Source organism: Schistocerca piceifrons, chromosome 3, assembly GCF_021461385.2.
Source record: "Schistocerca piceifrons isolate TAMUIC-IGC-003096 chromosome 3, iqSchPice1.1, whole genome shotgun sequence".
NCBI classification, from domain to species: domain Eukaryota; kingdom Metazoa; phylum Arthropoda; class Insecta; order Orthoptera; family Acrididae; genus Schistocerca; species Schistocerca piceifrons.
This window is the reverse complement of record NC_060140.1, coordinates 780,147,430-780,172,883: the sequence shown is the minus strand read 5'-3', so window position 1 is coordinate 780,172,883 and position 25,454 is coordinate 780,147,430. Positions and strand designations below refer to the sequence as shown.

At 40.6% G+C, this 25,454-nt stretch overlaps 1 protein-coding gene and 1 non-coding gene across 2 annotated transcripts in view; one reads left to right on the top strand and one right to left on the bottom strand.

The window, feature by feature from the left end:
* The first annotated feature begins 4,500 nt into the window (after positions 1 to 4,500).
* LOC124788021 (dnaJ homolog subfamily C member 16) overlaps positions 4,501 to 25,454 on the top strand; it is a 176,346-nt gene continuing 155,392 nt past the window's right edge. The window contains exons 1-2 of the mRNA XM_047255082.1: positions 4,501 to 4,781; positions 4,938 to 5,004. Coding sequence (XP_047111038.1) covers positions 4,636 to 4,781; positions 4,938 to 5,004 — 213 coding nt within the window. The 5' untranslated portion in view covers positions 4,501 to 4,635. The remainder of the gene's footprint in view (positions 4,782 to 4,937; positions 5,005 to 25,454) is intronic.
* Positions 11,950 to 12,148, bottom strand: LOC124790903. The gene has a single exon (XR_007016365.1). It is a non-coding gene; the product is annotated as a U2 spliceosomal RNA (small nuclear RNA).

Genomic DNA, 25,454 nt, shown 5'->3' with positions numbered 1-25,454 from the left:
CTTAGAATCTCTACATCAGTTACCTTGCTGGTATCAAATTATATAGTCATTTAGTGAAGTATGGGTACATTTCTGCCAGTTGCCATCAAAACGTGAACAAATGTATCCATTTTCACTGTCTTAACTTTTCTTGGGTGCTTCTTCAGCTGCTTCCTGCATTGAAAGGTTACATACTTCAGCAACAACACTTCTGATGATTTCATCATAAGTCATAAATTTTGCAGGAGTATTTAGAATGTGAGGCATTGCACGAAAGAGCTTGGCTGCCTCCATCCCCTTACCAACTGATCTAAGACCACAAACTTTTCTTATGTTATACTTGAACAGACCATTTTGCATCTGTGATGCCATCGTTGTAATGACTGCTTCACACTTTGCACAATTCAATGTCAGTTTTGACACAATCCTTTTGTGAGGATAGTGATTCTCTCCCAAAAATATGTGACTACCACACATTCTACGCACAGTATTTTTGGAAATAAAATAACAAAGCATATTGAAGTTCACCACAGTATTTTCAAATGAGTGTCCATCTCCACCAGCTCACTATGGGGAAAAGCCTTGAAGATGCTGGATCTCTTTCTTGAGGGACTGATTTTCTTTGATCTGACACTCTTGGTTTCTTTCATGTGCCTTTACACATTTATTTCCTCTGAATTTTATTTTAGGAGAGAATTTCTTTACTTGTAACGTTTTTATAAAGATGTGTGAACCCAGAGAAAATATAAATCAACACCTAGCTCACTCACAACAAACTTCACTAAGTACAAATAACAATGCTCCAAAACAATAAAGGCAGGTTTCCATACTCATGAATTTCTTACATCGCCTATGAACTTCAGCAGCTGCCAGCAGGTGGAACTGCTCTCATTATGCTCTGGTTTGTTGGACAGTACTGATCCAGACTCTTGCGTTTCTTTATGTGAAAAGTTAGCATCATTCCAGAATACTTGGCTTGGTCTTCAACTAGGTAAATAAATACTTTCTAAAATGGCAAATTGTTTCTAAACAGTGCAACATGAACAACTTTTTAGCATTTAACAACTGTAGTCACTATTTGTAACAGAGTTACACAACACCGTTTGAAGTGATGAAACGGATTAAACAGTGTTGTAACTGTGTGATGTTGCTAAGGCTAATTTTACTGCAGAGCAGTCAATACTCGAGTGTATTTTTTATTTTAGTATAATGGTAATTTTTACTTTAGTCATTGACAGTAAATATTGCGATGAAATGGAAACTCATTTGTGGTTTTAGAGATTTAAAACTTCTCTTGGCTCTCATTAAAATCCAAACAAATGTAACTGTTTGTACTAGGGCTGTCATTGAGTAATGACTGTTCCATACAGTAGCACAAAGACTGATTATAAAATTAAGTACTATACCCGGTAAAACAAACTTATATTTCTAGCACCAGTGACAGATCAGATCATTGACTAACCCTGAAAATGAAAGCAATGCTGAACTGCTGAGACAAAACCTACTCTCTGATGTACTTTCAGTGTATTGAAGCTAACATAGAAATTTAAAAACAGTGGTTTTTGGAATGAAATACCTGTATTGCAGTGACCCCAGCCACCAGATATTTCAATGTTACTTGTGATTTAATGCGAGTTGGAATGGTATCTTACATATGTGTATTGGACTTACACTGATCAGCCAGAACATTATGACCACCTACCTAATAGACGATATGTCCACCTTTACGAAGGATCAATAAGGTCTTGGTGAGTCGCTGGAGGGAGTTGGCACTGCACAAGTCACCTAATTGCTGTAAATTCCGACCAGGGGGCGATGAGCTCTGACGCCACATTCAATCACGTTTCAGATGTTTTCGATCGGATTCAGATTTGGCGAGTTGGGGAGCCTGCACATCAATTGGAACTCGCCACTATGTTCCTTGAACCGCTCCATCACACTCCTGGCCTTGTGACATTACACATTATCTTGTTGAAGAATGACACTGACTTTGGGAAACATGATCGTCATGAAAGGGTGTAGGTAATCTGCAGCCAGTGTGTGATACTCTTTGGTCGTCATGGTGCCTTGCACAAGCTTCACTGGACCCATGTATGCCCACGTGAATGTTCTCCAGAGCAAAATGGAGCAGTCGCTAGCTTGTCTCCATCCCACAGTGCAGGTGACAAGGAGCTGTTCCCCTGGAAGCTGATGGATTCGCGTCCTCCCAACGGCATAATGAAGAAAGTACCGGGATTCATCAGACCATGTAATGCTCTGCCATTGCTCCAACGTCCAGTGCCGATGTTTATGTGCCCATTTCGGTTGTAGTTGCCAATGTTATAGTGTTAAAACTGGCACATGCATGCATCGTCACTTACAGAGACCCATCATGGTGTGTTCGATGCACTGTGTGTTCAGACACACTTGTACTCTGCTCAGCATTAAAGTCTGATATTAGTTCCACCACACTTCACCGCCTGTTCTATTTTACCAGTCTGCCCAGCCTACAACGTCCGACATCCGTAATGAGGAGTGGCCGTCCAACCCTATGACATCTGAACCTGGTTACACCTTGGTTTCGCCACTTGTTGACGACACTCACCACAGCACTCCTTGAGCACCTGAAATGCTTGTGCTAAGCCTCCGGGCCATCACAATCTACCCTCAGTCAAACTCAGATAGATCCCACGTCTTCCCCATTCAACAAACGGAGAGCATGCTCATTGGTACTACATGCGCCATGGATATGTCTGACTAGAAGTCATTCTTTGCCAGGTGATGCTGCTGTCATCTGGATAAGTTTGTATCGATAGTAGTTTGGTGGTCTGTATTGAGATATTGTCTATGGAGAACATGTGGAATATTTCTTAGTAATGTACATTTTCGTTTGTTATACACTTGTATTTATTTATACTAAGTAAAATAATTTGTAATATTGTATTTACGTCTTATATGTATTCTGCTATGTGAAGTATCTACCACCATCATCATCTTACCATAATTTTTAACTGACTTTTCGTACATCATGATACATTTTTTTGTACAAAATGTGTCATCTGTAGGACTAATAATAAATAAGTAAATAAATAATGTTCATGCTGGTCAGTGTGTGTAAAGAGCCAGAAATATGGCTCAAAAATACTTCAAAATTGATTTTTCTCATTCGAAAATGATTTTCAAACGTAACGTCGCCCTCGGCAGATAGCTTGATTACTAGCGTATTGGATGTCCCAAAATTATTCCTACAAGATGTCCATTTCCATACTCAACATATGTGTGTCCGAGTTTTGTTCATCGATATCAGTATAAACTCTCCCGCTAAAAACTCTCGTATGAGTAAAGTAGGGTAAGCAGCATTTGCAACTTCGACGTGTGGGAACGGTAACGTACTTGTTAGCCTAGTGGTATGGGGAAGCAACTGTAAGAAATTCATGCCTGTGAAAACATGGCTTAACAAACGCAATCGGAACGGAGGATATCGATAGGAGATACAGAGTAGGGAATCTTGACCAGCGAGATCTATACTATTGAGCTCACTGATCTCGACATGAAAAAGCAATAGATGCCGCAAATGGCTACGAGAAATATCAAAATCGGTGCAATTTTCACTGCGTGGTACAAAAAAGAGGGCATGGCATTTAAATGAGGGATCGCACAGAGCATCATGAAAATAATCACAACTCACGAACAATTTGTGCCGTTTACACGGGGATTAGCGGGCTTTTCAAACACGTTTTTTTTAAGCCATTTGGCTTCTGTCTCCCCTTAACAACCCATGTTCTTGATCAATTCCATGTGGTAAAGTGCTAATGAAATATAGACATACAAACATATAAAACAATATTTATAAGGAAATAAATAGAGGCGGTTTACATTATCCATGTTTTTTTCCCTTTTGTAACTAATAATGTCATATACAACTGGATTTTTCACCCTGCCAGAACTCACTTTTTCACTAAAATTTTGTTAAATGATACTGCTTCTTTCATTTATATGTATTTATTTATAAATATCAGCTCCGTTCTGTTACTATAAAGCTATAATAATTTTTCGTTTTCAGATATCTGACTTCGCTTATGAAAGACCATGCAATGGAAAAAAAAGTCCAGTTTTGCCACGAAAACAAAGCACAGTAATGAAATGAATGTTAAGAAGATAAAAAAGTACAAAATTCATTACTATAACCCACGAAAACAGGTTCACTTTCGACATTACCAGACGACCATACTATGAAGACTTTCCTCCCAAAAACCTTAACGTGACGTTAAGTCCCATAATGTGATAGTCAGTTGAAGGCCTGCGTGAGTGCCGCCGTTTGAAATGTGTTTTGGAATGTTGATCAAATTCAATGAGAATTGAAGTTACTTTTTGTTATATAATATGATGAACTAAAACTATGCCATACATCGCGAGCTAAATAATTTGACTTTTATTGACCATCTTTGACTGATATGAACAGTAATTTTTACTGCCAGTTTCCAACATTTTAGCTAGCTCCCAAAATAAACGCCACAGATATTCCTGTGGCGTGTGGTGGACAGTAGGCAAGGAGGTGTGTTTTGTCATGGCGCGGATCAATATGTGATAGTGTTTGTGTTAATTTTGTAAATACTTTTTTCGTTGTTGTTGATGGTTGTTGGACGTGTTTTCTAACTTCTAAATTAACGAGAAGCAATGAAATGGCTCAGTCATTTCATTTGCTTTTTTCTGATAACTGCTGGTGTTCATGGTTTAGGTAACCCATATCAAATTTTAGGAATACATAGGAGAGCAACACTACAAGAAATAAGGAAGGCATACAAGCAGTTAGCGAAAGAATGGTGAGTTTCATTGCCTCTCAGCTTTTCAAAGGAACGGTTTTAAGCGTTCATAACAGTTGTCAGTAGTTTGTTAAATGAAACTGTGCAAAACAAAAGCCGCATTGCTGTATTGCGCTCAACGACATTTGACGTCTTAAAACACGTCGTTTGTTCTAGGCATCCTGATAAAAATAGTGATCCCGCCGCCGAAAATAAATTCGTGGAAATAAACCAGGCATATGAGGTAAGAATGACGTTTCACAGTTTGTTGTATAGCTTGTACTCACGTCTGCACTCACCTGAGTACCAAGTAATTGTAATGCTCTAACGATAGATATATTCGGGAATTCTCATCTTATTGGAAAAAATGTGCTGGTGATCTCGTGTATTTTTGAATAATCACAGCTGTGTTTGTAGACATCAGTTGTTCGTAACTCTAGTTGCGCTTTGATTTCACAACCCTTGTGGGCATTAAGCCTGAACGAACTTGCTTGGGCGCGTCTGGAAATGACGAATACGCATACTACTGCAAGACCAGAAAACAAGACTCAAATGGATTCCAACACAGACTCACTAAATAATACGCAACATCATTACTGCCTAAAAATGTTTTAAATCTCGATACGTATTGTACAGAATCATTAATATAGATCGGTTCTTGTGTACTGACATTTGTTTACTTGATCTATCATGGCCTGAAACATTATTTAGCCAACACCCTGTTTTTTCGTCTTCAGCGCAATACCTAATCAGAGACTACGGGTGTAGGTGTGAAAATTCTGTTCTGTTTACTATTTCGAAAAACGAATATATAGACAAAAAACATCATGCCACAAATATTTAGTAGGGACATAATAAGAGCAGGCCGAAGTGGCCGTGCGGTTCTAGGCACTACAGCCTGGAGCCGATCGACCGCTATGGTCGCAGGTTCGAATCCTGCCTCGGGCATGGATGTGTGTGATGTCCTTAGGTTAATTAGGTTTAATTAGTTCTAAGTTAAGTTGCATAGTGCTCAGAGCCATTTGACATAATAAGAAGTGTATTGTATTATATTTTGGAAGCATAATTCTGGTTGTACCTAAAGGAACAGCATGCCAATTGTATTTCTTTCGCGCCACAGCCAAAGTTGTTGTTTGTAGAGCACTTACATACAGATTGAAAAGAGCTGATATTTTATTAATGTAGATTCTTGGGATATGGCTGCAAGACTTGGATTATGTCATTATAAAAGAAACGTGTAAGACTAGTTTATAGAGTAAAATACTGGCTAATTTGTAGGCCTCCTGTTGACAAAACTCTAATGGCATAGCATTCTCCACAATACCATCATTGATGATGTCATTGTGTGACATAAAGTCTTGTAGTTAAAATTCGTCAATAAGTGTCTTTTATTTGCTATACAGTGTGTGGTTTTGTCACTAACGTCTGGCTTATTTTGTTTATTAGTCATCCTGAGAGTTTCTCCACTTGCTGTCAGGAGTTCTGGTGTTTTACATGTGACTGGTGACAGCAAACATAATGTTCTTGGCCACACCTGATTGTGTCCCTATATCGTATCCTGATGAATCTTTATTATGCTAATGCATTTAGTATATAATAAATATTTACTTCTAAAATTGTATGCCGTCCTTTGTATTACAAGTTAATGGTCTATTCCCAACTTGTTTACAGCTGTCTCTGAGGTCTTATGAACAGTGTCACTGATGACACAGGTGTCCATTGGATAGTTTCTGTAATTGTGGGGGGGGATTGTCTATCTGGGACTGTTTTTACATAACTCCGTTATGCAAACTGAGAAGCTATTTAACAAATAAATACTGAACTTGACCTGCAGCTAAAGAGCCACACAATATTTATTTGTTGATGCCCAACGTACATTCTACTTTGCTAATGAGCAATATCAGTATGAATGTCCAGAATTCTACTACAGTTAATGTCATACTTCTTCCTGATGGGATAGCATTATTTTCTTTCATTTTTAATGAAGATGATACTTCGAAAGTTGGATAAACAATTCGAGACCAGGATGTATGTTCTTAATATGGATTATTCTATTCTTGTCACCTGTTAAATGAAGATACTGCTTTAATTTTGTGTGTGTGCTAGCAGTAAGTCTATTACTTTTGAAGTATTTTGATGTAAGTTCCCTGTGTTACAGTAGTGAACATGTGATATTTAAGCTGATCGTACAGGTAAACTGTGAAAGAGGTAGACCTAAGATTGCGAAGTTGTATCCCATTGATTTACTCCAGATTTTTCACCGTGACATTGCCTAGAACCTCTCTTCTTATGAAGCAAACATAAGAAGGAATAGGCCTTTACAACATGTATTGTACCAAGCAGTATAATATTAAATTGAATTACATTTTATGAATCAAATTTCTGTGGTCTTGCAGTGAGATATGTGCAAACCTGAAAAGTTAGATGTGTACAATTTAGTTAAGTGTAATACAACAGTGACTTAACGAAATATTATAGTTACATTGCTGATGTCTGCAGCTCATGATCTTGCGGTGGCATTCTCACTTCCCGTGTACGGGGTCCCGGGTTCGATTCCCGGCGGGGTCAGGGATTTTTCCTGCCTCGAGATGACTGGTGTTGTTGTGCCGTCTTCATCATTATTCATCCCCATTACGATCGGATGAAGGCAATGGCAAACCACCTCCACAAGGACCTCGCCTAGTACAGCAATGCTGGTCTCCCACATCGTCCCCTTCACTCTTTGGAGTATGGGACCTCATCATCGTCACATTCCTAATATTAATTGTAACATTAGCCTAGAATTTTGAGTCGCAGATAGGCACAACAAAAAGACTATCACAGATAAAGCTTTCGGCCAATAAGACCTTCATCATTAATAGACGACAGACACGCACACACACACACACACACACACACACACACACACACACACACACACACACACACACACACACACAAATGACTGCAGACTCATGCAACTGAAACCACACTGCAGGCAGCAACACCAGCGAATGATGAGAGTGGCGACTGGGTGGGGGGTAAAGAGGAGGCTGGGTTGGGGAGGGATATTATGGTGGGGTTGGTGGACAGTGAAGTGCTGGAGGTTAGACGGATGACGGGGGAGTGGTGGGGAGGAATGATGGAAAAGGAGAGAAGTTAAAAGACTGGGTGTGATGGTGGACTGATAACTGTGTAGTGCTGGAATGGGGAACAGGGAAGGAGCTGGTTGGGTGAGGACAGTGAGTAACGAAGGTTGAGGCCAGGAGGGTTACAGGAAGATAGGCTGTATTGCAGGCAAAGTTTCCAGCTGCTCAATTCAGAAAAGCTGGTGATGGTGGGAAGGATCCATGTGGCACAGGCTGTGAAACAGTCATTGAAATGAAGGATGTCTGTTGGGCAGTGTGCTCAGCAACAGGGTGGTACACTTATTTCTTGGCCACAATTTGTTGGTGGTCACTTATGCGGACAGACATCTTGTTGGTTGTCATGCCAACATAGTATGCAGCACACTGGTTGCAGCTTAGCTTGTAGATCACATAACAGGTTTCACAGGTAGCCCTGCCTTTGATGGGATGGGTGATGTTTGTGACTGGACTGGAGTAGGTGGTGGTGGGAGGATGTTTAGGACACGTCTTGCATCTACGTCTGTTACAGGGGTATGAGCCATGAGGTAAGGGGTTGGACGCAGTGGTTGTGTTTGTTACATTCCATCCTGGATTTTCCACTGTTTGATTTTAGCCTAGAATTTTAACAGTTCCTGTGAAGATCCTCTGCAGTGGAGTAGAATTATTTTCTCATCATTTGATTCCCTGAAATTCAATTGCAGCAGAGTTTCACTAATCCATACCCCAGTAATCTGAAAGTTTGGTTAATCCGAACATGAAACATGTTAGTCTAAGTATGGAAAACTGTGTGGTAAACTGCCCCACATACACACTATTTTAATTTACACAGTACAGTAAACATGTATTAGAAAAATTGGTAAGAAAACATTAGGTTAAACAATGCATAACAATGAAAGAAAAGCTGTCAAACTTACTAAAATACAGCCGACATTTTATCCCTACTTTTTAGATGAGAAAAACTCAGTCATTGTTTTCTGGCATAATGAAGACAGCCTGTTATATGACACATAGTTGTGCGATTGTCTCATAAACATAAAATCAGCAGGTGTAGCAGTGGGCTGTTGCTCCAAACAATGCAGCACGAGGTCAAGGGCTTCTGCTGCGTCACTGTGTGGCACCAGCTGTCCTTTGTTGCTTTCAGGCTCATTGTCACTTCCATCGCAGCAGTCCACTTCTTCCTGGTCACAGCAGCAACTAAATCAGCATCATTGAGGTTCTCCACACATGCCCCATCTGCTGCCACCCACTCATCTACGTCTCCTTCACTAGCTTCTTCACATCCAGGGAGTGTCTGTATCATTTGTAGTAGATTTTCCTCTTCATTTTCAACCAGGTTGCCCTGAAATTCAAGAGATGTCCACAGTTTTCTCCATGATTTTCTCATAGTATTTTCTGAAATATTCTGCCATGCCTCAGCAGCTCAATAAACAATATCCTTCACGTTGGTCTTTTTTATTTTGCCCACGAAAGGAATGCTATCTTCTTGGATCAGCATTCTTAAAAATTGTTTTCTGTAGATCAATTTTGATGTTTTCAGTATGCCCTGGACCATCAGCTGTAGAAGTGGTGTAACATTCGGCAGCAAAAACTTCGCCACAAATTTTCCATTACATAATTCCTCCGTGCTGGGGTGAGATGACACGTTATCAATCAATAGGATTGCACAGGGAGACAAATGATTCTCCTTAGAAAACTGTTGAACAGAGGGAACAAACTGGCCGTGAAACCATTTTTTGAACAGCTTACCATCCATCCGTGCATTTTTCTGGTTGCTATAATATACGGGCAGGGACTTCATGTTGCAGTTTTTAAAAGCTCTGGGCCTAGCATATTTGCCAATCAGCATTAAAGGCAGCTTGTGATTACCAGCAGCATTGCTACATGCTAATAAAGTCACACGATCTTTGCACATTTTAAAACCAGGAGCATGGTCTTCTGCTTTTGATGTCAGGCTTTTTGTTTTCAATGCCCTAAAATTAAGGCCAGTCTCGTCAGTGTTATAAATTTGTTGGGGAGAATACTCTCCCCCTCATATCATTTTTTCAAGCTTACCCAACTATTCCTTTGCTGCATCATGGACAAAAGAAAGCTTCTCTCCAGTAATTGTTAGCTGACGGATTCCATGGCATTTTTCGAATCTGTCCAACCAACCTGTGCTCGCACTAAAAGACTCCTGACCATCCATTAGCTTGGTCAGGTAGACAGCCATCTCCTGAACCTGTGCTCCACGTAGAGGAGTTCCCCTTTCTCTTTCCTGCATAAACCAAAGGAAAAGAGTTTCATCCATTTTATCATACTGGGACTGTTTCAAAGTCTGCCGAATTTTGAGTGTTTTTCCCGAAGATATTGCACAAGACTGTTCAAGCTTCACTCGGTTCTTCTTCCAATCACAAATGCTTGCTTTGGCAACACCCAGTTCCATTGCAAGTTTAGATACATTCTCACCATTGTCTCTCCGCTTCAAAGCATTCAGTTTTTCTTTGAGAATTAACATTGTATGTTTCCATTTACTCATAATGAAAATATGCACACCACTACACCTGAACGAATACAACACAAATGTTACGCTTGCCAGCTATCAATAACTTAACATAACCCAGCGCTTTGTGAGCCAATTGGCAGTGCACTGACTGCAGCTGTGCAACACAGCAAGCTCTTGATTCCCATGAAGTAATGAGTGCTGTTGACAAGGGATCTCAGATTGATTCCATATTCATAGATTTCCAGAAGGCTTTTGATACCGTTCCTCACAAGTGACTATTAATCAAATTGCGTGCATATGGAGTATCATCTCAGTTGTGTGACTGGATTTGTGATTTCCTCTCAGAGAGGTCACAATTTGTAGTCATAGATGGTAAATCATCGAGTAGAACAGAAGTGATATCTGGCGTTCCTCAAGGTAGTGTCATAGGCCTTCTGCTGTTCCTGATTTACATATAAATGATCTAGGTGATAATCTGAGCACCCCACTTAGATTGTTTGGAGATGACACTGTAATTTACCGTATAGTAAAATCATCATATGATCAATTCCAGTTACAAAATGATCTAAAGAGAATTTGTGTATGGTGCGAAAAGTGGCAATTGGCACTAAACAAAGAAAAGTGCGAGGTCATCTACATGGGTACTAAAAGAAACCCGATAAATTTTGGGTATACGATAAATTGCACAAATCTGATGGCTGTCAATTCGACTACATACTTAGGAATTACAATTACGAGCAACTTAAATTGGAAAGACCACATAGATAATATTGTGGGGAAGGCAAAACAAAGACTGCACTTTGTTGGCAGAACACTTAGAAGATGCGACAAACCCACTAAAGAGACAGCCTACATTACACTTGTCCGTCCTCTTCTGGAATATTGCTGCAGAGTGTGGGATCTTTACCAGGTAGGATTGACAGAGGACATCGAAAAAGTGCAAAGAAAGGCAGCTCGTTTCGTGTTATCGTGCAATAGGGGTGAGAGTGTCACTGATGTGATACGCGGTTTGGGGTGGCAGTCAATGAAACAAAGGCAGTTTTCTTTGCGGCAAGATCTATTTACAAAATTTCAATCACCAGCTTTCTCTTCCGAATGCGAAAATATTTTGTTGACACCCACCTACATAGGGAGAAATGCTCATCATAATAAAATAAGAGAAATCAGCTCAAACACCGAGCGAGGTGGCGCAGTGGTTAGCACACTGGACTCGCGTTCGGGAGGACGACGTTTCAATCCCACGTCCTGCCATCCTGATTTAGGTTTTCCGTGATTTCTCTAAATCGCTCCAGGCAAATGCCGGGATGGTTCCTTTGAAAGGGCACGGCTGACTTCCTTCCCCATCCTTCCCTAATCCAATGAGACCGATGACCTCGCTGTCTGGTCTCCTTCCACAAACAACCCAACCCCCTCAGCTCAAACATAAAGATTTAGGTGTTCCTTTTTCCCACACACCATTCGAGAGTGGAATGGTAGAGAAGTAGTATCAAAATGGTTCAATGAACCATCTGCCAGGCACGACAACTACGACAAGTTTTGCTACCAGCAGAATATCTGATCACTGCAGAAGATTCTCATGTCAGGCTATGTTTTAATTCATTTTAGGTGGGCCGATCCCGGCGGTACTGTAATGCCGGGCCAACTTGTGACAGAGGTGGAGCAAGCCCCTAGCACTCTGTCATGAGCCAAAAATGAGTTTAATATTCTGGTCCTGCGATGCAGGACGTATCAGATATTAAGCTGATAAGAACAGATATTACACTTTGATCTTAGCCAAGTGTGAATTGCAGAGTAACCATGTAGATGTAGAGAGGTCTCAACAATGCACAACAACAAGGGCAGGGAGTGAGAGTGAGCCATTGTTCCCACACTTGTTCCCATTTGTTACCATGGTGTACCTACTTATCTGCTTGGTATACTTCATTCTAGAAACTCGTCACCGTAATTCCGGCTAATCCGAACAAGGTCCAGTCCCAATTACTTCACCGAGCGAGGTGGCGCAGTGGTTAGACACTGGACTCGCATTCGGGAGGACGACGGTTCAATCCCGCATCCGGCCATCCTGATTTAGGTTTTCCGTGATTTCCCTAAATCGCTCCTGGCAAATGCCGGGATGGTTCCTTTCAAAGGGCACGGCCGACTTCCTTCCCCGTCCTTCCCTAATCCGATGAGACCGATGACCTCGCTGTCTGGTCTCCTTCCCCGAACCAACCAACCCAATTAGTTCGCATTAATGGGACTCTACTTTGCATGGGTTATATTTTTTACATTCCATGCTGGATTTTCCACTGTTTGATTTTAGCCTAGAATTTTAATAGTTTTTGTGAAGATCTTCTGCAGTGGAGTAGAATGATTTTCACATCATTTGATTCCCTGTTAAATTCAATTATATTGCTGTGAAATATTGAATTTGCTTTACCAGGTTGTTGCATTTACCTTTTAATATCACTTGCCTATAATAACCTCCTCCTTCAATGTACAAGGTCTGCACCAACTTCCTTATAACCTGCTCTGGCTCCTGAGATATGAGGGTCACCTTTTATGATTTTACTAATGACTGTGACTGATGTTGAGGTATGACATTACCATGATTCTACAATTTACCATTTGTTGTTATTAAAGCAATGGCAGCTCAGAAATGGGCCAAGTTGTTTATATGCCAGCTCAGAAATGAGCCTAGTTGTTTATATGAAGTGTGCGTGTGAACAAAGTGTAGTGAAAAAAATGGAAATTTCCTGTGAATGTTTTTGACAGCGGATTTTTTAACCGTATTTGTTACAGCTTCAAATAACAATGTTTCAAATCACTTTTTTCACCTTTTGGTAATCAATCAGCTTCAGAAAAGATTGTTTGCGATTGATTTGAAGAATTTTGCTATCAGGATACTTCCGGCAGAGATGAATTTTGGAAAGATCGAACAAAAGCCATTGATCCAAAAGATATCAGTGCTGTGCTCAGCATAATTGAAGAGGACCAGCACTTCCCTTCCTGTGAGACAGAGACATCCTTAAGCATATTGAAGATTGCATGTACATTTAGCTCTGAAAATATGTCGTACTGATGGATTCTGCACAGGTTGACCTAAACAAAAAGAGGCCTCATGTCAATTCATATCATAAAATGCCCAATAAAGTCTGTTGTATAAATGTAGAACCCATATACTACATTGTAACAGGATGCGAAACCTGAATATATTCATTGAAGCTGGAAACTAAACAGCGATCAACTGTTTGTGTGTTCCAAGATGAACCGAAACCAACAAAATGGTTTATTTGTCTTTTGTTATATTGGGATGTCGCAATCATTGCTTTACAGCAGTGGTTCCGAACCTTTCCAATGCCATTTACCTGGGTGTAATGAGATCTTAGCTAGTACCCCTCCTTCCCCACCATCCTTAACATTAGCATGTAATAAAACTTCTGAATGAAAAAGAATTGTCTTTGAATACTTTCATTTTTAAAATGATGAAAGGTAATTGAGGTTTAGGTGTTGTGTTAAACTACCAATTAAAAAGTTTGAGAGACAGTTGCGTCTACATATTTGTAACAAGCTTTTTAATAGAATAATGAAGCAGTTCTTAGTGCATTGTGAGTTTTACCTAGAGCTACTTCTCGGAAAAGAAATCTAACCGTCCATATTATGGGTAGACACACAGTACAACATGTGGTTCCTGCACGCCAATCCTCTCCCAAGGAATACTTGCTTCAACCCATCCCTGCACCACAATTTAAAATCAACCAAATTAAAATGTGTGTACTGTACTTAGGCTTGCTGTTTGTAAATCACTTGATTGCTGGGCTTCTTACTTCTGAAGTGGCAGAAATTGGGAGACTTCAGTTTGCCATTCCATTGTTCTGTGTTTGACGACTAGCAATAATAATAATAATAATAATAATAATAATAATGTTTAGGATCTACAGCAATGTGGTAGCCATTATGTGGTTACTGTCATGTTGTGCTGTCAATTAGTTTGTTTATCTGTTATGAAGTGAGTAATGAAGCAATTTTTGGTCTATTGTAAGAACTATCATGAGATATTTGAGCATGATGTATACGTCTCAATTTTGCTGACATGAATGCATGTACATAATGCAAACTTCACATGCTGTGGGTAAACTGCATGAGGAAGATGTTCATACATTTGTTCCACAAGCTATAACCTCCAGAACATTGTTTCATATATTAATGTTAGTATTTTGAAAAAAAAAGAGAAAGAAAGAAGAAGAATTTATTGGTAACTTATGGAATCAGCATTACAGTCCTACAAAATAGTGATAATACTATCAATCTTTTACAAATAACTTTATTTCATGACTGAAACACAGTTAACCTTTTGTTTTTACCCCTCGGAACATTATGTTTAACCCCCAGGCTAGGAACCAATGCTTTAGAGGATCAAAGAACATTGAGTGCTGAATAGTATACAACAGTTTGTTTGCTATAAGTTATCATTGATACCCGAATGAACAACTGAAAAGGTCATGTCGTTCTTCATCATAACAATGCACTAAATGAGTCAACTGAACCTACTGATACTGGATGTTGGCTTCATCCTGTGACATAACGATTTTGGGGTGTGTGACTTCATACATGCATGAACAGGTAGAGAACAGACTGCCGTGTGTGTGTCATCTTTTTTTTTTAAATTTTGGTTGTGGTGACACTGATCTGTAGCACAAACTGATGTATGTGCTAGGTTGAAGGGTGACAATTTGCTTATGAGTTGGTGGCTTCAGATAGTATGACCAAACCATAAATTATTAGACAGAGAAAAGTTTGGAATTAATGTCTTGTTGTCCCAATGTGTGGATAGTGATTTTTACTACCTCAAGAAGCTGTTGATGCTTTCCAAGCCCATGTACTTTAGCACCTACACCGGAGTGGAAAAAATGTTTCCAGTATTGGTTTGAACACACACACACACACACACACACACACACACACAAAGAAGTATGAATTTTAAAAATGAGTATTTAGAAGGGAACAAAATTATTTGTACACCAAAATTTCTTTCATTGTTTTTGTAAATAGTTACAAGGCAAGCCATTCTACGTTCCCAGTGGAAAGAAAATAAAGAACACCTTTCTCTGCAGCATTACCCTATGATGTGTGGATTCGCCCTGTGCCATCAGTGTGTGACACTTGTGGTGGGTTTACAAGTCGTCGATAATACCAGATAAAACAACTGAAGATGCTATGTCATTCTTCGTGATGACAATGTCAGTTGTTGCACAGCAAACCATATAAATCAGCTGACAGTACCAATACCGGAACTCAGTTTCTGTTCGCCACATTTTGACGGGCTGTATGTAATCTCATGTTATGGACAGCAACCAGTTTACCATAAATCTTCCCTCTGTGTTAAGTGACAGTGAGATGAGTGTGATAAATATTGAACATTTGATTACATATATAGGGTGATGGGCTATTAACTCTTCCTCAATCACCTGTTATGCAGTTTTATGACTGGTGTATTGAATTTTTAAAATTGTTTTATGAGTACAGGGCAGTACCAAAAGTTGTGATACTCCCAGACGGCTTTGATCTGTGATGTTGTCAAGATGATGCAGTAATGCACGAAATATTTAACTCATGCAATAATATGAAATGAACAGGACAGCTGTGGGAAGTAGGGAGTTTTAGGTGGGACAAACTGAATACATGACAGTAAAAATTGCATTACTATTCCAAACAAATACTCAGCCAAAAGTAATGTACATGAAATCGATAATCCACCCTGACAAAAAAATGCACTGTTAGTAATTTAGGGTTTCACTTGACCTATAAAGCTCAAACAAAGACAGCGATACCAACAGCCCACACACAATATAAAAACCTGGTACCATAAATTTTGCTTGAGCTATATAAGTCAAATGAAGACGGCAATACCAGGAACATCCATTCAATGTTAAAACCCAGTACCACAAATTTTGCTGGAAAGAAAGGTAGCAGTACCAGGATCCCACAACAGCTCAAAAACCTGCTGGTGCAAATTTCATCTGACCTATATAGCTCAAACAAATTCCATTGTACCAACAGCTCAGACAAGCAGAACTAAGTATTTTAGAGAGAGTGAGATAGAAGAAAAAAAAGGGAACACTGAACAAGACCAAAATACATACAACACACTCCATGATACGCACTACTATAAACTACTGAACATGAATTTATGCTACCAACACAAACCACACACACACAAAAGTACTCCAACATAAATTTTGATTTCCACTTATCAATGAAAATTATGAACACAAGGAAACACACTACACTTCTTTTGATAAACATCAAAAATACAGGAAAATATACTTACCACTCTAGGTCAGCTGACAAGTAAAAAAAAAACAGACGCTAAGAAGCCAAAATAAACATCCCTGAAAACACTGCCACATACACCTGTCCCAGGTTTGAGAAGCAGAGATTTTTTTCAATTTCATAAATTCTGCACACTGCTGACACTGTAAACATTCCACCATGAAGTCATACAACTGAAGAAATTCAATTGTAGCATCCATACTGTCACCCATAGCACCTACCAACAAATGACTGGTAAATTTTGTCATAACATCCATGCCAATTGAATAATGAAAAATTAACTTTCAAACCATTAACAATAGCGCAACTAAAGATCTCAAAACTGAAGACTGATCAGTGGCCACTAATTGGCGACATTAAAAAGCTCACTGACAAGTCAGTCTGTTTGGATTCATATGTGTTATGTAACCACTGAAAGCAGATGTTTCCACATGATATCAGTCACCTTTACCTTGTGCAAGTGCAGTTCCTTTTATGTCACTGGCTGTGTGTCACGATTCTCCCTAATTGGGCCCAAGATTTTTCTTTTCTTGGTTCAAATGTGTAGGTCAGACCTTTCCTACTCACTTCAAGGTATTTTGTTGCATTTAAAGCCATTCATCTAACTTGACATTAAACAAATAAGATATTTGCTATAACAGGAGTGGACTGTCTTCGTCTTGAGGTAAATGCAGGTTACACAAAGCAAAATCAGAGCCACAACAGTACTATAAACTGAGGCACTGAAGGTTGTAATGCTATTCTGCTGCCTATTGTGATACTGCCACACATACTGAAACATTTGCTCAGCGATAATACACCCCTTTTTTGCTGTAACTTAATTTCATGAGTGATGTCATTTCTATGACTTGATATGACCTTTGATACTGTAAAAGGATTTTTTTTTCATTTTACCCTTCGGTGTGAAGGGATTTGCCAGCTTAATCCGTTGATCAAATCTGTTCGTAGGTAGTTTGTCAACACGTCATCCCACTTGCTCTTGCCAGCTGCTCGAATGCTTTTGTATTCACTTTTGTCACAAATTTCCACACAACCTATAACACCTTCACGAACATCTTCACAGACTCCCTGTTTTTCCCAACTTACGGCTTAGTCACTTCAAAAGGCGACTGCATCTTAGAACTATGTATTGCCTCATATGGTGAAAGCACACTGCTATCATGTATTTCAAAATTGTATGCAGCTGCAACATCACAATTGTTGTAATTTCAGTTCACGTAATTAGCTTAATATTTTGCAGACTGTGTGATGGATATGTTTCTTTCTTCCATTTGATTGAGGGTGGAAGTCACTAGTTCTTAGCATCCACATTTGCAATATATGGCACAACTGCTTAATCAGCTTGGACGTGAAGTTAGTGTACTAATCTGTAATTATTGTGTCGGAACACCAAACTTCAATAACCAGTTGTTTACCATTGCCTGAGCCACTGTATTTGCTTGTTGATTTGAGATTGCAGCCATCGCAACATAACATGAAAAGTGGTCTATGATGGTTAATATGATGCAGTTACCTGCCAGTATTAGGTTGAAATGACCGAAAATGTCCATTCTCACCATTTCAAATGTCTTGAATGCCTCGTATAATGTCTGCACTGTGTGTGATGATGGTTGATATCAGCACATTGTGCACGTGGTATGCAGTTCCTCACATGCTGATCAGCGTCCTGTCTCTCTGTCCTCCACCAGTAATTGCTCAGCTGTTTGACAAAAAGTTGTTTTGTGCCCTCCGTGACCTGCTAACACTTGTTTGTGTTCTAATAGATCTTATAATTAAATGTTTCCCTGAGACATTTAAGTCTCTTTTTATTATCTACGATAATGATCGAAGCAGACAAAATGAATTAAAATTTGTGCTGCAGCCAGGACACATGTTTGTGTGCTTCTCTGAACACTTTGTCCCACAGCGCTGTGGGTACACCACAACACAAGGGCCAAACTTTGTCAGCCTACACAGCAGCCCCTCATGCATCGAGAAGTGTGGATGTGTTGTAAATAGCTGGCAGTCTGCTCCTTTTGCCACTCTGCAAGGCTTCTACCAAGCACTCTTACAACTCCAGTCTATCTGCTCAAGCAATTGGCATTGCTGCTTCTTCCAGGTTTGTGTACTAACTCATAATCAAATTCACTCAACCTTAATGCCTAGCAAGTTCATAGACAGACTTTCTTTTAATCCACATAGCACTCCATTCAATAACCTCTGGAACATTGCCAGCATATTCATGATTCCAAACAGCAGGCATTGATGCTGGTAGTGTCCCCGTGGAAGAGCGAACCACTTCCAACTGGTGACATCCACTCTTTAAATCTGTCATTGAGAAGCATTGACACTGACCTGTAGTCTCCAGCCGGCCGCAGTGGCCGAGAGGTTCTAGTCGCTTCAGTCCGGAACCATGCGGCTGCTACAGTCGAAGGTTCGAATCCTGCCTCGGGCATGGGTGTGTGTTATGTCCTTAGGTTAGTTAAGTTTAAGTAGTTCTAAGTTCTAGGGGACTGCACTTATAAATGCTGTAGATTCTCGCACAGTGCAGATGCATCTATGGCGTGCTTGTGGCAAAGGTCTTCACTTGACCTGTATAAATCGTCCTCGTCTAGTATGTCCAAGTAGGCAATCAATAATCCCTTTAACAGCTCCACTTAGTCAGAGACAAAATTATCCACATCCACTGGAACCATGTAATCCCCATCTACTGCCTGTATTTATATGCAACTCTTATACATACAAAATTATGCAAATTATCCAATTCCAACAGCTCCATAGCAGTACCCACACACACTCAGAGTAGCATCCCTGTACCTCTCGGCACTTTGTCATCCGAATTGGGCTTTAGTGAATGTGTCTACAGTTTACTCGACTCGACCTTCATGATTGGCGGACCGTTTTGGTTATTGTTCCAAGCAGGAACAGTCTGTCACCGAGCACGATAGTTTGCTGCGAAAGAACAGTTCTTCCGTGATGCTTATTCAGAAAATTTAGTCCTAGGATTGTTCAGTATCCCCACTAACACAGGGCTGTACTTCCATATATGTCTTGCTCCAATGAAGAAATTGAGCAGAGTTTATCCCAAAAATGTCACATCATTATCCTCTACTCCACATAACCTGTATCTTACCCAATTCAGTCTCTTTCTACTCAGGAGGTCCATACTAGTTACTGACACATGAGCCACAGTGAATGCTAGAAAACTATGTTCCATTCTGTTCACAATGCCCACCAAGCAGCACTCTGTCTCTGCATATGCCTTCATAGCTTAATGCTTCACTGGGAAAGCCATAAGTCAGCTGAGGAATTGCTGTTGATGTTTAACAAGCCCTTAGCCTCATACCATCCTCTTTGCTTTCTATGCTAGTAGTTTTGCACCCATTGCTCCACCACCTGCATTTAGCATTGTGATCAGTGGCATTGTTTCTGAATGTAGGGCTACGTTTGGAAGCAACTCAGTCCACACCTTTAACACTTCACATCAGAGGAAAAAACACTCAGTTTATCTCGCACCTTAGTCACTATGTCTATTTCCTGTAGTTCCATAGCAACCTTAATGGCAGCAGCCAGACCCTTTGCATTCTCCGTCCATACCATACCATACCATACTATATCAAGTGGAAGTCCTCTCAAAAATATGTCTAGCACTCTCTGTTCCTCCTCTTGCAGAATAGGTTTATCCATCTCCTCATTCTGTATTAACTCATATGTTTGTGCATTGATTTCCCTGTTCCTACCTAAGAATGCTTGCACCAATACGTTTTATTTCTGGGACATCCCATTCAGTTGCATCCTGAAGAATCTAGCACTATTCTGCTTGTGATAATGCTGATAAAATCCTTTCTTAAGTTGTTCGAATGTGACACCTTATTCATGACACATTATGTATTTCTTTGCTGCATCCACAAACTGTAACATGGTCTTGGGCAAACATACATTTTTCTGACCAATTACCCAGAGTAGCAGAAGGATACAGATTGTGAATAAAGGGTGACACATCCTCTGTTGGTTTACGCGTAAAAAAGAGCATCAAGACTTGCCACGCTGGGATCCACAGAGGGAATGGGTACACTAAATTATGCTTTTGCATCTACCGTCGCAGCTAGTTCACCTTGTTTGCACTTATTATCTGCTGTTAAAGTATATGCCTGCCTTGTAGTATATCATTCTTCTGTGGTACTGAAACCATCTGTTTCAACAAAGTTTCAGCTCCTTCCTGTATCATCATTACTTGTGTTTGTGGCATTTGCACAAACTCTATTTAAAAAAAATTAAAGTACACCACATGACAACAAAGCAAGGCCACCAAAAACCCTTGGGCAGGTGTACAAGGAAAATAACATAAATTCTAACAACAGATCATAGTCACACTAGGCTCTGAGCATAATGCCCATGATGTCGGCAAGTCCCACGCATAGCTTGTACTGCCTTCATAAACAGCAATTAGTTACCCCACCAAATTACAATATTTAGATGTATCTGGCCGCAAAGTGTACCCTCTACAATTCCCTGTAAACTGCGATAAGTTGCATGTTTCTCAAACAGCACCTGCAAATTCTTGTGCACTTCAGTCCAATCCACCATTACCGTACACAAGAGCAACACAAAAACACACCAAAAAAAATAAAGCCCATTCACCATACACCTACTGTTCAAACCACATCCAGAGCTGATGATTGCTTTGCAGCTGCAGTGTCCTCTTGACAAATGGCAGCAGCTGATGTTGCATTAGACACTTCTGACACCAGATTGTTGACACTAGGTTGTTATCACAAAAGAGGCAGAGGAAATGGCTTTTCAGGATGAAGCACTGCTTCCTTTATCTGCAAATGGGTTGACAGTGGTGGTGGTGGTGATTGGAATCAAGTGGTGGACTGCTAGTGAGACATCCATGGATGGACTAGACTTTCAGCCATGTTAGGTACAGAGGTATTATTGCTGCTGGAGTGGGCACTGTTGGCCTTGGGATGACACAGCAGGCCGCAGAAAGTGAGCAAGCCACCACCAGCATGACTGCTTTGACAGCTGTGTGCATAGGCAGTGTCACCTAGTGATGTCACCAAGATGTCAGTGGCTGACAGAGAGACTATGCACCACAGCTGATGAACAGCAGCCATGTCCATGCTGCATGCTCACCTAGAGCTGCTGAATACACTACAAGGATGAACGATACTCAAACTGTATGCTCCACCATAACTGACATCAAAGGTGTATACCTACCTTGGGTGATGGTCAGTGACAGGGTGGTCAACAAGAATCAGAGTGCAGCGAAGTACCAGTTGGGTTGGTTGATTTGGGTGAGGGAACCAAACTGCGATATCATTGATCCCATGGATTTGGTAGGGGGGAGGAAGTAAGTCAGCCATGCCCATTCAAAGGGACCATACCAACATTTGCCTGAAACGATTAGGGAAATCACAGAAAACCTAAATCAGAATGGCCGGACACGGGTTTGTACCTTCATCCTCCCGCATGCGAGTCCAATCTGGGTGGCATACCAGTCCAGACTTGAATACACATCCCAGCAGGGAAGCAGACATCCTCTGGAAGTAGTCACCTGGTAGGTGATTCTGCTGTGTGAAGACTGCAGGTAGTCCACACATGATCTTTGCCCTTGTGGATGCCTGTAGCTTGTGAAGCCTAAGTCCAGAGGGAAGGATAGCAGAAGATGGGTGTGGGGAGAGAACAGTCCTGTCTGGTGGAGCATCCAGAGACTAGGAGGGGGCAGGATAAGCCTGCAAGGGGAAGGGGGGACCCATTTTCAAGACAATGTAAATCCTTTCAGGCTCAGCCACTTTGAAAAATAAGTCATTGCACAATTGTATGTTGGAAACGAAACATGTCATCAACAATCTAGAAAACTATTTGGTTGTATTACATAATGAAGCCAATGGCAAGGTCTCAAATCTGTTAGAAAAACTGGAGATATACGTCCACAAAATCAAAAACCAGAATCGATGGTAAATGAACAAACAGATTTTGCAAGCCACAGCTATTTCAGTAATTTTAAAGATCTGTTCTAAAGTTATTTCCTACATGTATCAACTGTTTCCTACATATGTCAATTGTTTAATAATTTTATCTTTAGCACTATGAAAAATTCATTATTGACCACACCATGTACAAAAACATCTGTGAAGTGTTTACAAGCATGTGTTTGCAAATGTGCCTCGTGAATGAAGTAATATGTTTGTAATCGATGGAGGAGAAAACTGATGCTGCTGCTAAAATGTTAAAAACACTTTTCTTGGATTATTTGGTAAGTTTACACTATTCACCTTTTCCAGTATTTCACACACATTTTCCACGTCTGGCTCATGAAATTCATAAACTAACATGAAATCTTTTCGCGACAGGTATATGCACTTCATCTTATTCAAGAGAACAAATGAAGCCTGTATTAAGACGAATTACGCCTGAAGATGCACCTATAGGGTCCGAAATGCGTCGTGTACTGAATAAAACATGAAAATTTGTGACTGAAGGCCTTTTTTGCCCCCCCCCCCCCCCCCATACCTTGAGTGTAATGATATAATAGCTGTGGAATCTGAAGAACATTGTGAGAGGTGTTCAACAGCAACAAGATGATGGGCATCAGGGTTCTTGATGCTTGGGGATGTAGGGTTTGTGGATTTTGAGGAGCATTTACAAGTTGAATTTGTGGGTTGTCTTGGGTGTAAGGAGGGAAATGGATTCAGAGGAGAGGTTCTGGAAAGGGCCTAACTCTTTAAGTAGGAATTGCAGGTCATGTTAGGCCTCTGGGATGGGATCACTCTAGCAAAGACTATATGTGGAGGAATCAGACAATTGGGAAAAGTCTTCTGCCAGGGAGTCACTGTGATTCATAAAGACAGTGGTGGAACCTTTGTTTGGATGTAGGATGATTAGGTGAGATCTGTTTTGAGGTTCTGTATGGCTGTCATTTTTTTCTGCTGAAACGCTGGTGTTCTTGCGAAGGTACTTGGGGAAGGATAGTGAGGCCAAGCTGGAGGTAAGGAAGTCTTGGAAGGTGCAAGGGGTGTGGGTGGAGTAGAGGATTACAATTGGATGGTCATATGAAATGAGGCTGGGTTCAATGTTGAGATTATGACTGCCATGGTTGAAGGGATTGTTGGGAAAGAAGTGTTTCCATCCATTGCTTGGATCAGGAGAAGAAGAGTAGGAGTTTGACAAGCCCAGCGTGGTTAAATTTGGATGTAAGGCTGAAGGTTAGGCTTTTTGACAGGACTAAAACTGCTGTGAGGCTGAGGATTTTGGTGGAAAAGGTCAGTTAGGTAGCATCTGGGTGCTCGGAGGGGTTAACAAGGAAGAACACTGTGGGTAGGATAAGGTTTGGATAGTGGTGCCCCAAGGTGGCAGTAGGATGTCAGCAGGTTGGATAACTTGTGGAAGTGATGTCTGAAATACCCTTCCACATGCTGGAGAGCAAGGGATTGAGTTTCAGAGATATGATGCGTGTGGTAAGAATTGCACAGTAGAAGTGTCTTGTGGAGGGAGCAGAGATATACTCTGATGCCTGTGCTATGGAGGTACTTTTTTGGGAGTACCAGGTTCGTGGTACACACACTGAAATCTGAAAAGGTGAAAGTCATTGTGAAAAGAGGGGTGGGGTCCAGAGAAGAAAATTTTTATGATTAGGCTGTTATGGACAATTCCAATGAAGGCATTAGATGGCTTATGGGAGCTGGATAATAAGGAAAAGACAAGCACAAATACGTACACACACACAAAAATATGCACAAATAATGTAAAAAACATGTACCAGTATGTAAAAACACACATCAGTATGTAAAAATATTAATCACTACTGAAAATATGTAATAATATGAGCAAACAAATTTATGAAAAAATATTTTAAAAAATGTGGGAAAAGGGAAGAAATGGATGAAGTGTGGGAGTATTCGCGTTTTGGGATAAGGGAAGAGAGAGGGGAATTCGTTAGGTCGAGATTCACAAGTTCATGTGACACAGCAAGGTGGGGGGGGGGGGGGGGGACGTGAATATCTGCGAGGATGATTAATGTTGATACAGTGTAGCTGGTATGTCAGAGCGTGAGGGGTTTGGAAGGTGATGAAAAAACCACACCTTACTAACTTTACCCTAACACACAACTAGTACTTCTCTGTAGGGAGGCTGTACAGACAGACCTGTGGCACAGCCATGGGCACCCGATAAGGCACACTCCGACACAAACATGTTTATGGGCCATGTAGAGGAAACCTTCCTAGCCTCCTAAAAGCCCAAAATTGCGGTCTGGTTCAGGTTCATTGAACGATAACTTCATGATCTGAACTCAGGGCTAAGAAACCTATCCTCATTCCTTTGCAACCTCAACACCTTTTCTCTTCTCCACTTCCCCTGGTCCTTCTGAATTCAGTATGCCACTTTCCTCGACTCCACCTCCTGCTCTGTGTTGGCTCCATCCACAAGTCAGTCAATATTAAACTCAGCAACCACCAAAGTATCTGCATTTTGACAGCTGTCATCCCACCAAAAAGTCCCTCCCACATCGCCTGGGGTATGATGTATCTACCTGCAATGACAAGTACTCTCTTTCCCAGTATGCTGAAGGTCTTACAAAGACTTTCACAGACAGACACCTGTGGAAGACCTACATGCAAGACCTGCCCAATCCACTCACCCAGCACTGCCTATTCCAGTCCTGACACAGGCTTATACTGTCCTATCAGAGGCCGGGCCACCTGCAAAAGCAGCCATGTCATATACTGCAGTTGCAGTCACTTCACATACTTTTGTACTGGTACGACTACCAACCAGCTGTCCACCAGAAAGAATGGCCACCACCAAACT